General features: G+C 39.7%; 1 protein-coding gene and 2 non-coding genes across 4 annotated transcripts; 1 reads left to right on the top strand and 2 right to left on the bottom strand.

Annotated features, from left to right (window-relative positions):
- Positions 1-264: 264 nt before the first annotated feature.
- Positions 265-336, top strand: trnap-agg (transfer RNA proline (anticodon AGG)). Its single transcript has one exon. It is a non-coding gene; the product is annotated as a tRNA-Pro (tRNA).
- A 283-nt stretch (positions 337-619) lies between these two features.
- Positions 620-691, bottom strand: trnap-cgg (transfer RNA proline (anticodon CGG)). The gene has a single exon. It is a non-coding gene; the product is annotated as a tRNA-Pro (tRNA).
- A 743-nt stretch (positions 692-1434) lies between these two features.
- Positions 1435-11974, bottom strand: dyrk1ab (dual-specificity tyrosine-(Y)-phosphorylation regulated kinase 1A, b). 2 transcript variants are annotated; one of them, XM_028419005.1, is made up of 12 exons: positions 11134-11974; positions 9233-9302; positions 7527-7723; positions 7154-7246; positions 6688-6876; positions 6388-6535; positions 6000-6286; positions 5712-5858; positions 5338-5478; positions 4945-5248; positions 4635-4759; positions 1435-4524 (listed from the first exon to the last, which is right to left on the bottom strand). In XM_028419005.1, exons 2-12 carry the CDS (start codon positions 9240-9242, stop codon positions 3937-3939), a joined length of 2229 nt encoding a protein of 742 aa, XP_028274806.1. In that variant the 5' UTR covers positions 9243-9302; positions 11134-11974; the 3' UTR covers positions 1435-3936. The 2 variants fall into 2 exon arrangements, with proteins under 2 accessions (XP_028274806.1, XP_028274807.1); XM_028419006.1 differs by lacking the exon at positions 9233-9302 and having other exon boundaries at positions 3937-4524.
- Positions 11975-13833: the final 1859 nt, after the last annotated feature.

The following is a 13833-nucleotide window of genomic DNA, read 5'->3' as shown; positions in this document are numbered from 1 at the left end:
GTAGCTACTGCATTTTTGCCTCGACGAGGCCATATTCACTGAAAACAACTAGCGAAGCTATTCGTCTCTCGCTAGCCATTATTGTCCGTAAGTAATTCCATTCAGCTACTATTAGCGACATGACGTTTTAGAAGAGTAGCAATGCAGTTGCACCTAACGCGGTCTCTAAATCTGTGAATGCAATTCCAAACGACAAAAAAACAATAATATCACTCTGAATACATTGAGGAGTAAAAACTGACAGTATGACTGGCATTGTCATATGGCTCGTTGGTCTAGGGGTATGATTCTCGCTTAGGGTGCGAGAGGTCCCGGGTTCAAATCCCGGACGAGCCCAATATTTTATATATATATATATATATATTTCCATGGCATCGAATTACGGAGATACAAACCAACTTACCGTGCCAATGTGAAATGTCACATTTAAAATAAAGACAGTAAAAAGCATCCGAAACTCTCAGGTTACATTTCACAAAATGACAATGGACGTTGAGTGACAAGGGTATTCACCGTTTCCTTCCGAAACTCATATTTTTGCTCCGCAAAGTCTCATAGAATTTATCAAACTCAATCAAGGGTAAGTTTTACTGATTTTGTCCATCTAAGCAAAAGTAAAGGGCTCGTCCGGGATTTGAACCCGGGACCTCTCGCACCCGAAGCGAGAATCATACCCCTAGACCAACGAGCCAGGGTGGTTCAGATAGGTCCTGTCGCGTTTTATAAATTTACGCACACTGTTGTAGCAATGGTTTTGTGGAACTCTTGGACACAAACAATGTAATCTGGGTTGAAGCATGAATACTGAGCTAATGAAGATGTTAGGGGACAATAAAGACACACAGAGCAATTCAATTAACTTCTTTTTATATATCATACATAAGACTGTCTTAATATAATACAAAGGGCATTGTCATAAACACAGCAAAGTCTTGACTAGATCTTACAATCTGTGGATACATGGACTTATCCTTTCCCCCATGCTGTTCAATTCTATAGTGCATGTTGCATGTACAAAAAAAGTGAAAAAATGTGAAACCAAAAAATGAAAAGGATAATTCCAAATTAAATAAGAGGATTTCAAATTCTGTTGGGTGTTCAGATATGTCAACAAGTATACGTGTTTGTGTATAACCCACAAACTGAACAGGCTTATGAAAGATGGAACCTTTTTTCAACCATGTGCTTCTCATATAACCAAAAAGTAAGGTTTGTGATGTACATGCACTTACAATATACCCTGTGAAAATTATTAAGGTTTGAAGATCTAGCTTTCCCTGTTTGATTCAAACCCTACCTCATAGTGTTGTCCTGATGTAGTCAAGTACCTTTGCCAAAAGGCAAGGTTTTGCCACTAAGAAAACAGGAGTTCCTGCCCACTGAATGGTCACCAAATTGACAAACATAATCAACATACCAGCAGGAGCAAGGTAGTGAGTTCTATACTTCCTTTATTAAAAAAATATAAATATATACATAAATTCTATTTCAACTATTAAAAAGGGGCTGCATTTCATGACAACTGCTCTAAATAAGAGGTCAATCAGCATGATCTGAAATAGGCGCACACTTACGAGTCACTGCAGTCAATTTTTTTTTTCAGTCTTTTATTTTTGGAATGTTTAGTACCAGTATGAGTGCCAGTAATAAAACCACCGGCAATTTCTAAATGTCTCAAATTCTGCGGGGTATGAAAAATGATTGCAAATTTGCAATTAACCTTGACATCCAGATAAAACCCCAATCTCAATATATAGGTAGCTTTACAATTGTGTTTGTGGATATACCAAGCATGACTTCTTATGATGGTTTCTTCTTTAAAATGACGACAGCATGACCTGTGGCCTGCCCTGAATTTGAGAGGTGGCTGTGGGCAGGTTTGTTTTTTGTTTTTTTAAATCTAATTTCCAAGCTGGTAAAATGAGCAACAGAGGAAAGAAAGCACTTAAAAATCCCTGATAAAAAAAAATCTGGTAATTGACTTGTTATGTTTTGAGGACTTGCATGTCTGCCTAGGCAAAGCATGTGGTGGGCTGACAGACACCCTTTCCCTTTGAATAGGACAACAATCATGGGAATCTGCCCTACCAAATCTGAACAATACCATTCAACACAAATTGATTTGCCACGATAATCCTTACCCTGCCAAGACAATGACATAAAGTCTTACTTTATGGCAGAAAACTAGCCAAGTTGACCAAATGATGTATGAAAGGCAGCAACACCCTTTGAAATAGTATGATGGGGGCAAAAGAAAAATGACGACACAGAAATAGAACGCATTAGTCTCCTTTTTTTTTTTTCATTTTTTCTTTTTTTTTTTTAAACCATCAGCTTCTATCTTGCTACTCCGGAGCCTGCAGAGTAACTACCAAATTCTCTAACATATCAAAGTTTTATAAGACTCCCAAAATAATCTACCAATTAATATGGAAACAGTTTTGGTAAAACGTTGCAAACAAATCTGGCCAGAATACACAATAGCCAACGGTCTCAACAACGGTCTCCAGTTTTGCTAAAGTAATATATATTGCAGCTGTTTGTGTTGACGTTAAAATAAGATCTTGATAAACTTTGCGTCAAAGTGGTGAACTGCTACATTATTGGTTACAGACACCTATATGCTATAAAACAACTGCTTTGGTATAAAAACATATCCAAAGGGAAAATAAATTCTTGTAAAATTCACAGCATAATTTGAGGAGAAAAAAGGCAGTCACTTAACTCATTTTTTTCTTCAGTTTCCATGTTTTGGATGGAGAGACTTGTGCAGGTGGTTCTGATGAGGAACTACATGCAAAAGGGAAAAAAAATAACAAAACATAAAAGGGTAGACTCTGGAATAGATAGTTCTTTCCACTGCAAAATCCTTAACCAGTGAATTTCAAGGAAGTAATGTTTAGGAGGTTGTTGTGTACAATAAGACCCTGTTATGTGGGGCCCTGCTGAAGACGAAATCTTTGTCAAGAAAGGCCTCAAATTACCATTCTTATTTACCTTTTCTAAGTTGTTTTAATTTCCTTAAAGAATTAAGGGCTGTCTAGAGAGAAAAATAGAGAAAAGCCATCTTAATTCAAATGATAATGTCCAGCTCCATCCCATTCCAAGTCCATGAGTCATAAGGCCAAAGGGTTATCTAGAACCAGCCGCTGACTGTCTTCCTTTTCACTGGGCTGGATCCTTTCGTCTCCTGCGCCCATCGCTGCTCTCGTCTGTGCCGGGCCCAGCTGCAGCTTGCAGGACAATGGGGCCTCTAGGCCTGAGGGGTGGTGCATCCCTCTCTCCTTTGACCCGGTTGGTGTCAGTATCCACCTGCGGGGTCTTCTTTCCACCCGGCCAGCACACGCATAGGGACTCCACTGCTATGTGCTCCCCTTTAACAAGAGTTACACAATACCGACCAACAACAAGAAATATCACCGCAAACACTTCCCCTCATTGTCAAGCTACAGGATTTACAAGCAGCTTTTATGTGAAATTTCACTTAAAAAAGGGCAAAAATAATTAAGAACCAGTGGAACAGTAATGTCAGGCAGTCCACGGCTTGAACCGAAAAGAGGACGCCAAGCATTTCATCACCAACAGCTACCTGCAAAACAGCTTCAAACTTCGCTCTGAAATGCTCCTTAGAAGATTTTGCCACATAATACCATATGGTGATTACTTGGTGGTTACATGAAACTGGTGAAATGGTAAGATGGATGTCTCAATCTCACTATGGTTATTCTGCAGTATTATTTTGTGCCTAATGATTGCAAAAGAAAAACTGATGAAAATTACATATATACTTTTTAACAAAGGTTTTTCTCTGTAGTAGCGGTTCAGTGATATCTCCCTTCTGACGTGAGCAGCTTTTGTTCTCAACACACCTTGTAGTAAAAAACACCACCTTAAAAATGACGCACAGGGGGAACACACAGCCAAATGTCAGTGCAGTCACGAGCTGGCCATAGAACTCTGCTGCACACACACTCCAGTCATTGGAGACTCCTCCCGGTCCATGCCCTGCCTCATGCCCAGGTGGCCTTCCGCTAGGTAGTGGGCAGGCCCTGTGTTCGTGCCCATGGAGAATGCAGGGTGCGCTGCCATGCCAGTCTCCTGCCGTGGGTTCGAGAAGGCACCTAGCCCCATGCTCAGCCCACCATTCTGACCAAAGTCAAGGGCTCCAGCAGGCAAATGGCGGAGCTGGTAGGCCTGGTTGCCATGGTTCCCAGTGGAAGAGGACGATGTAGAGGAAGAGGAGGCAGAGGAAGACAGGGAGGTCATGGACAGATGGCCATGAACCACCTCCATGGAGTCCTGTGTCGAGGAGCTGTGTGTCGGGGAGGTGTAGTGGCGTGGGCGTGGGCGTGTAGCCATCATCGGCCCGTGGTGGTGATGCGTATGTGAGTGGGGATGCAGGGCCTTAGGGTGCTGAGGGGGAACATGAAAGGTGGTCTCCTGGACTGGGTGGGTCTCTCCAGTGACTGACTCTGGTCCGACACCACCGCCCCACACCAGCGGGGGTGGGTAAGGCTGTCTTGCCTGTAAAAGAGTCAGTTACACACACCACAGTTTTAGTACTAGTTTATTCAGTCTTGCATTTGTCCAAAAATATTCAACGAAGCAGATATCTTTTGAGGTTATTTACTGACCTGTGGGCAGAGGCTGTCACCATCAATGGCAGGCAATGCCGTGCCGAAGTGTCCTCCACTGTGCAAGTGGTGATGGGTAGGGTCTGATCTTGCTCTGCCACTGGTACTTGTACCAGATGATCCTCCTAAGTAATAAACAAGTGTCACAAACACAGCCTCTAACATATTACATTACTGTCAAATGCTGCATCAGGATTAGTTAATGTTCACTGCTCTACAACAGCAAAGATACTTTTACTGTTGTTGCATCCAGTTAAAAACTAAACATCTGTAGCAAGAGTGTCACAACTTGGTTGCTATTGGTTGCTACCTGAACTCGAGGAGGTGCTGGAGGTGGTTCCTGAAGACTGGGACTGCTCTAATGCGGGGCTTGTAGACACACTACTGCTTGTATTGGTCCCCTCATCCGCAGTCTTCTTGAAGAAGCTGTGCTGCAGGGCATAGTAGGGCTGGATGCGGCTCTTAGGGTCATAGTCCAACATCCGGAGGATCAGGTCCTTAAACTTCAAGTAGTCAGCAACAGCATGGCCGGACTCCCCTGCCCGACGGCCACCTGGACCCCCTGTCTCCACACCAAGAATGGAGTGGAGCTTCCGTGAAGCTGGAGGCTTATACTGTTTTAAACACACAGAGATTTAAAGTGTTGCTTCTGTATCTCCACAATTTACTAAACATAGTTACTGCTTGAAAAAACTGAGCTCACCCTTTTGCCATCTTTGGTCTTCTTAACACTCCATGTACCATCTGAAAGCTTCTCAAAGAACTTCCTGGCTTTTGGGGCTAGGTCCATTATGTGATTAGGCGGGATACCAAGAACCTCGACTATTTTGTTCATCTGGTCCACCTAAAGATGTTATCAATCAACATTAAATTTCATCAATTTCTTCAAATGTTATGGTAAGATGACTTGATTCCGAAAACATCTGAGCTCAGGCAATCTAAATTAAATTATTTTTAGCTAGACATCAAGTGAGAGCCATCTGTGTTTTCAATTTAACTAGAAATATAAACCATAACATATAGCTAAGAGCTAAGGTAGCTACTAACAAGTCATAGTTATGCTCCAGATTACTGTACCTCATTAGCTCCACTGAAGAGAGGTTCTCCAGTATGCATCTCTACCAAGATGCAACCCAAGGACCACATGTCTATGGCCAGGTCATAGGGCATTCCCAGCAGCACCTCTGGGGAACGGTAGAAGCGACTCTGGATATACTGGTATATCTACAAACAAACAGAAACCCAGATTACAAACTCTAGATTATCTACTATTACATGTTTCAAAGAACACCTATCACCCACTTCTCATGGGTATTTCTGGATATATTAATTTTATTGCTGATAAGGAAATCTGCAGCTAGATACCCTTTGTCCTAGTTGGCATGAGCTGCCAAAGTCCACTATTTTGATGGCACTCCTCTTGGGATTACAGAGGAGGATGTTCTCAGGCTTCAGGTCACAGTGGATGATGCTGAGCTCAGGTGTGGCCAGGAAGAGTAGTGCCGTGCATAGCTGCTGGGCAAATTTCCGGGTGAGATTGAGCGAGACTCCACGGAAGTTGGTATTTCGGAGCAGGTCGTATAGATTATATGACAGCATCTCAAACACGAGGCAGAGGTGATTCCGAAACATGAAGTGACGCTTAAGGTGAACTGTAGAAAACAAGATTTTACCAATGTTAGTTAAACAAAGGGACAGCGGTTTCACTTCTTTGTCTTTTCAGATCATAGGAAAAAATGTAAGAGTAAATTACCAATGTAGTATTTCATCTCAGTATCATGTTTGTTCATAAGCTCTAGGAGACGCACTTCAATCTGGGCTTGATTGAGGAAAGCTTTCTTGTTCTTTATGATCTTAATGGCAACCCATTCCTGCTCTGCTCGGTCATATGCTTTCACAACCTGAAGATGTCAACAAAAGAACAGTTTTGTTAGATCAGTTTACTTGATATTAATTCTACATCACAGGTGGCTAACTGCTGCAAAAATAAAAAAAAACATTACTCGTCCATTTTCAACAAGCGTATCAATGTGTGCATTTTTAAATTAAGCACCTGTCCGAATGATCCTTTTCCTATCAAGGAATCAATCTCATAGCGGTCCATCCACTTCTCCCCATTCTTGACGATGTAGTCATAGTTATCATCGTCATAGCCATCATTAAAGACCTTCCTTTCTTTTTTGTGACTGGAGTCTTCACCCTGACCCTGTTGGTGCCGTCGCTTCTTTTTTGCATAATACACCTGCAAATTAACAAGAGTTCAAATGATCACAAATGATGCTGCACAACCGATTATATGATAAAGAGATACATATGCACATTATAATTCCTTTTTTTCCCCCTAAACGGTGGAATTTATATTTTCAATTGTTTTGGAGAACCTACATACAGGTCACTATCACAAGTGGGAGTTACAGTTATGCAACTCTTGATAGAGGACAAAGAAACAGCATTCACTGACATGATAAACAAAATGTAAATAAATAACCTGATTAATTAAATAAATGACCTGAACTAACCTCATTGATGTGTTTGTATGTTTTGATAAGGTCAATGGAGAGCTTCCTCAGGGGAGCTGAAGTTGGGTCACGAAAGCACTGGGGCATGTGCCTCTGTAGTTTAAAAAAGGGAAAAGCAGAACAATGAAAAAATATGACAACATACACAGCACTTCATACCACCACATGATAATTATTATATTTAATACAATTAGTTTTGCACAATACGAGTTGTCTGGACTGAAAGAAACATTCTACAAACTGCTACTCTGCCTGGTGACAGCAGCAAAAAAAGGAAGTGGGCTCTCATATCATTAAGTATTGTAATTCTTCTAACATCACAGATTAGGACTAAAAGACACCCGAGAAGTAGAATAGGGTAGGTTTAGTGTACCTGATTGGCAGTGAGCTGTGGTGTCTGGTCGCTGTACGGTAAGACCGTAACAGATTGGTCAGTGCTTGGCTGGTGGCGGTCACTGTACTGCTGGTGCGTATGGGGCATTGGAGCAGCCATCTGAAGACCAGCAGTGTGTAAAGAAAAAGAGGGCGCAAGCCGGACGGACGAAGGTTTGCATGCTGAAGTCTCTCCTCCTGTAAGAAATTCATATTGCTTTGAGTTTAATCTTAAACTTAACTTTGCATTATATATTAAAGAAAATATCACAAAGAGAAGGAAAGGAGAAATGATCTTGATATGACACAGCTGTATTCCTTCTTCCAGACAAGAGATTTCTGGCCCAAAGATAACACAGTTATAGAAATAATATAAATAAGCATTGTTTGCAGCTTAATCTACCCAGTAATAATTCTCTTTATAAAAAAAACACAAAAATGTTCCTCAGGGGAAGAAAAATATTTGCAAAATGTAAATTATGCATTTGTACTACTTACATGTATATTCAAATAATCAAGCACACACCTTAAAAGCAAATGATGTTTAAATGTTTAGAAAAATAAGGATTATATACATTGTTAGGGAAAATGGCAGCTTTATAATAGTGTCTTTTGTTAAATATGTAAATCATTAAAAAATGCATGAAAGCATAAGCACAAAATAAAATACAACAGTAACATATCAACCTTTGTGGAGAAAAGAAGCAAAACAGCAGGTTTAACAGTGAAAAGGGGTGAAAATAAAGCATCTCCACACTGTACAGTGAATCATCCTTCATTTTAAGCCAGAAGGAATCAAAAAATTATTAAATAGCATGTTCAGCTATCAGCATCTCTCACCAGACAACACAATTCACCAGTGCTACACAGTAACCACTATTCAGAATCCCAGCAACAGCACCTAATTAGCATAGCCTATCACCACAGAGATACAGCGTGATTTGGCAAGCCCATCAATGCACAGACCAATCACAACGCAGTATGCAAATAGCCTACTTTTGTTGCCAGGGCAGAGCTGCTCCCATTTTCCAATGAGAAAACAAGAAATAAACAAGAAATAAAATTGAACTTTGGCACACTTAGACGTTGCTTTCAACACAAGAGCCTGACAGCAAAATAGCTGCACAGCCCAAAACCTGCACTCCATCTGAGAGCGTTAGAAAGCTGACCCAGCTTTGGAAAAGCAAAAAATACACATCCACTGACAGGAATAAGAGGAACTGGAAGATGATAGAGCACAGACAAACACTGTATTTGAAAATTAAAGATACTGTATATTATATGGACATTGGTGGATACACAAAAATATATATATATATAATAAAATACACATTTAATATTTTATAAATGTTTTTATTTTATAAAAAATAACAGATAAAATAAATCATTGTACTAGCATCTTTATATAGCATATAACAGCTATATTGTAAGACTGACTTGCCATAATGACTATTATGCATGTTTTATTGTTATTTAGGTCTAAAATGTGTAATGACTTTGAGCTCAGCAGTCATTATACAACAAGTTCAACTGCACTGAATAAAGATGTTTAATACTGCACTGACAAGTTGTAATAATGATTCAGCATTGTTTGACTTTTCCCGACCTAGAAGGCCACATTATAAACAGCAGCAGAACTGAAAGCAGATTTTTAGAGAGGTGCAACTTCCTAACCAAGGGGTTAAAGCTTAACATATAGCAGCTAACCTGGATGCATCTTCTCCTGTTAAATTTCATATCATCCTGGGAGGAGAGTCCAGCAGCAAACCACAACCCACTACAAAGAATAAAAACAGATGATTATAATTGTGCATCTTTGGTGGGATTTAATTTTACAACGAGTGAACTTTTGTTAAAGAGAAGGGACAGATGACTACTGAAGCAAAGAGGGCACCCTGAAACTTGGTGTTTGGGGTATATTTAAGAATTCTAAAAGAATATTAAAAAAATAAACTAAAAATTTCAAGAGGTTAGCTGCTTGTGGATCAGCCTGTAAAGGCCCAGGCAATGCAAAACATAATATACTAAGCTCATGTAAAACTGTTAAGATAAACAGTTCACTCAGAGAGGCACAGACTAAACAAACAAATCAGGATTAATATTGTTGTGGAACTGTAAGAGCACTTGATTTCCACTCAGCCTGTGAAAATGTTATTTAAAAGATGCTGTCTTAATGGTGGATTTAGGACATACAAAATACTTACAAATAGGTAATAAAGAGTATAAACACAACTGGGCTACCAACAATCAATTTAAAAGACTGCAAATTGATAAAGAATTAAAAAGTTTGGAATGAGTCCTTTTTTACAACAATAGCCGGTACTGGACTAACAGAATTATAGGGTGAATTTGACATTTGGAAATCATGAATCCTATTGGGAAAATTAAGGCTATATTTGACCACAAAGCCATTTTGCAAACGCACTTGTAGCTCTTTAGTCTCCCTTAAACGTTTGATTACTCTTAATTTTCAGTACTGAGATATGAACAGTTCCTTTCCTGGGTCTAGTCATAACGGCATCAGCCGGCCTATTTAGGTGTAAATATAACGACAGCTAGCTTGCTATTAGTAGCCGTATCATATCATAAGTGATGGCTAAAGACCTCTATAACAAGCCTATGTGTCATCTTCTCACGCCCAACTGATTAGGTCCATTCCAAAGCTGAATCAAACGTAACCCATCCAAAACAATTAAAAGCCCAGCGTTCGTGTATTAGACGGTTCCCGAATAGCTCTATACTTACAGATGATGGGGCAGATCTCGTCATGGTTGGAATTTAGGAAGCATATTCAGTGTTAATTTGCGTCTTCTCCTGCTACATATCGTTCGTGTATGCCTCCAATTCCTCATATAAATGACAAACGTATTCAGGCTCACGTTACCGTTAGCAGTCTAACTAGCTAACGTTGTCGTCGTTAACGTTACCCTGAAAACTGCGGGACAAGCAAGCATATCTCTCACCAATCCAACGTTAACGTTAGCCAGTGACGCTGTGTGCAGCCAGCGGGTTGTGGGGCCCATTCAGATGGTTCGTCAACAAGTCAACGTTAACCATTAGCCAGGTTAGCCGAATTAGCTACGAGGCGTTAGCCTCGTTAGCCTCAGAACTATTTAACTGCAAAATACAAACTACACCCCTGATATGAATATAGTTAAAACACTGCATTGGCAGTACCTCAAATAGGAATGTTAGTTAATAAGGCAACATTTTCTCCAGTCGTACAATGACAGTGTCTAATATCGCAGCGTTAACGTTAGCTCTAACGTTAACACCGTGCCAGCATGACTCTCTGTCAAAACCCACACAATCCTTCGCACCCTCTAAATTGGTCATCAGCCAGCTGGAATGTTGTTCCCGTCTAACATTAAAATCCGTCCGTTGACCTATCGAATGAAAGCAAACGTTAACTGTGCCTTCAGCTCAGTCGGCACCGCCACAAAATGTTAGCTAGCCGCCATACCTAAAGCTACCATTCGCAACTTGACTGTCGCGTCCATCATTGTTAACCATTCACATTACATATAATATACATCTGGGAGAGCGTTAACATGAAACGTTAAAATAACGAAAGCTAATGTCAAAGACAACAGTTAACATATGCTTACCTCTGATGGCACGATCTTCATTTAAAGTCCAATAACCTGTATGATGAGGAAACTTATCCAGCTTGAGATTCTCCCCTCCCTGCACGGTTAGCCAGTAATGTTAACGTTAAATCCAATCCCGTCCTCTGACCGGCAAACTCTAGAATAATTCGCCAGTCACATTTAATACGCCTTTCATGTCCCAAGCTTTGATGAACAACATCGGTGATCGAAGCAACTTTGACTAACGATACTATCAGCTGATGACAAGCAACATGCTAACGTTAACTAGCACGCATAACTTACTAGCTAACCTTAGCGAACTGGCTAGCTGGTTGACAAAATGAACGCAGCTAACATTAGCTACCTGCCTGGCTAGCCGTAGCTTCTTTGGCTAGCCTCAAGCTAACAATTCTAGCTGCCGCTAAATAAATGTAATGCCAAATTCTGATTTTACGTTGTCTTTGCAAATTTTGCGTCGGTCACGTCGATAAATACGACAGTACAGTCGAATCCAGAGTATTTAAACCATGAAACAGAAACCGTGTCCTCTGATAATTTTGGTTAGGAATTTTGTGTCAATTTTCACAAAATGGCGCGCGGTCCAAACCTGCGCAGTGAACCGGCCCGGTGGACCAGAGACACGGACAACTGAGTTAGTGCGGCGCCGCCTAATTATTTCAACTATGTTAAAACGTCGGCCTCTTGATCTTCTTCATCCAATCCACTAGACGCATTTCGATATCCAAAAACGTCAAACATATATCCACTGACAGCATTATTCCGGCGGGAAGGGAGAACATTTGAAAAGACTGAGCTGGGGAAAAAAAACCCTCCTGACAAAATGGCGATGCTCTAGCTTGTTGCCATGGCAACTGTCAATCAAAAAAAAACCGAAGTACCCGGATATACCAATGACGAATAAAATCTAACTGGCCAGAGTTACAGGACACACACATAACTACAGTGCTGTTCCTGTCTGCTTTTAACCGTGTTCGGCCTGTTGCTGCCAGCAGAGATGAACATCAGTGAATATTTTATCACGTAAACGTAAAGTTATGTGTCATAATAATGATAATAATATATGTAGCCCTATTCAGTCATTATTTTCCTAAAATTGACACATTTTATTACATTACAAAAGAAAGAAGAAAACAATAGGCTACATATAGGTTTTACAGACTTACAGATTTATATGTGTGGAATTTTAAAATGTCTTCCTCAAAAAATATAATTTAAAGTGTTTAAACAAGCACTGATGTTAAATTTAACAAAATGCTAGCACCCTAATTTAAATGGTGCTCCATAAGTCTCCCATGGCATTTATAGACCTATGTTTTTATTATTGATGCCTTAATAGGTTTGAAAAAATGTAATGAATACTTACAGTTTTGATTTAGGCAGTTAGCATGTTAGCATCATTCTTTTTTTTACCTTGTACTAGGTTTGAGCTTCCACATGCAGGTTTAGTTCTTAAAGCAAAATGTATTTTCCTATTGCAGGGAAAAAAATGTTTTTTTGTTTTTATGTTTCCTAATCTTCAAGGCACTCATATATGCTAATAACACTTGCAATAGTCATCTAAAGTGCAAAATGTTTTAAGGGCCTAAAATGCAAGGTGCCCAGATAAAGAAGTTGTGTTTCTGAGCACAACTCATAAGACTAGTGTTATGACACAATAAAGTCTTCAGCCATAATTCTACAGATATCTGTCTAACTGCAGGCAAGTTTAAAAAAAACTTTTCATTGTTTATTTATTGGAAATTTGAAGGAATTTTAACCAAATTATTTAACTGGACCATAGGCTGTTTAAAAAATATATATAAATATTAAATATTCAATTCTTTTGTTTGTTTTTCTTACTTGTTAAAAAATAAACCGGAACAAGTTTATTTTCTATACTCCTTCCCCTCTAAATGTGCAATCAGTCTGTTAAAAATATAACAGTGTTTAATTGAGGCAGTCTGCTGTAATCAAATTACCGGTAAGTATTCCACCTATATATACATTATATATACATTATTTCTAGTAGATGGTATCTTCATGTTGAATAAACAGTAGATTTTGCACAAATAGAAATCTCTGAAAGACTTCAGAGTTTTCTTCCTGAGAGTTGTTTAATTTGGAGAGCTGAAGCTGCACATAAACCTCAGACAAACACAGGGAGATATTTCTGCTGTGAATATTTTTCTGTTGATTTTGTGTCACTTTTTTTTACAATAAGGATGAATTAAGAGCTCCTTTAATAATAGCCAGTAGGACAAAGAGGCAGACAAGGGAACATATGAAGAATGGCAGCTGTCCAGCTGTGGGCCACAGCTGTACGTCACATTCATTACAAACATTTTGCATAAAGGCCGATGCATTCCGAAATACTGGGTCTTGAATAAATTCAGGTGACTGTAATCTGGAGAGTGAAACTGTCAACTCATGACATCTGCTGGTTGAACTGTAACTGCATGAGGAGGTTCTGAAGTGCTCCTGTTTCTCAGCTGGGTGACGTTTTGCAAAAATGGACTGTGTGTTGTGTCATTGTTGGTCGTGAGTATTTGTGTATTCTGGTAATCAGGAAGAATTGCATCTTCCCCAATGATGAGCAGCAGTGCAACACTATCACTGCTGCATCCTGGTAGATTCTCAGCAACATGTGTGACACATGTTGTTAAAACTGGTGTATGTTACCATTTTTCCACAGTCGGTGTAGTCCTATGTACAAACTGC

The sequence above is a fragment of the Parambassis ranga genome, chromosome 13, assembly GCF_900634625.1.
Source record: "Parambassis ranga chromosome 13, fParRan2.1, whole genome shotgun sequence".
Classification (NCBI taxonomy): Eukaryota; Metazoa; Chordata; class Actinopteri; family Ambassidae; genus Parambassis; species Parambassis ranga.
This window is presented reverse-complemented; position numbering and strand designations above follow the sequence as displayed.

Coding starts and splice junctions, on each gene's coding strand:
- dyrk1ab (XM_028419005.1), bottom strand. Junction 5,859..5,999: donor CATGCCAACTAGGACAAAGG/GTATCTAGCTGC, acceptor GTTTGTTTGTAG/ATATACCAGTATATCCAGAG. Junction 5,249..5,337: donor AGACCAAAGATGGCAAAAGG/GTGAGCTCAGTT, acceptor TGTTTAAAACAG/TATAAGCCTCCAGCTTCACG.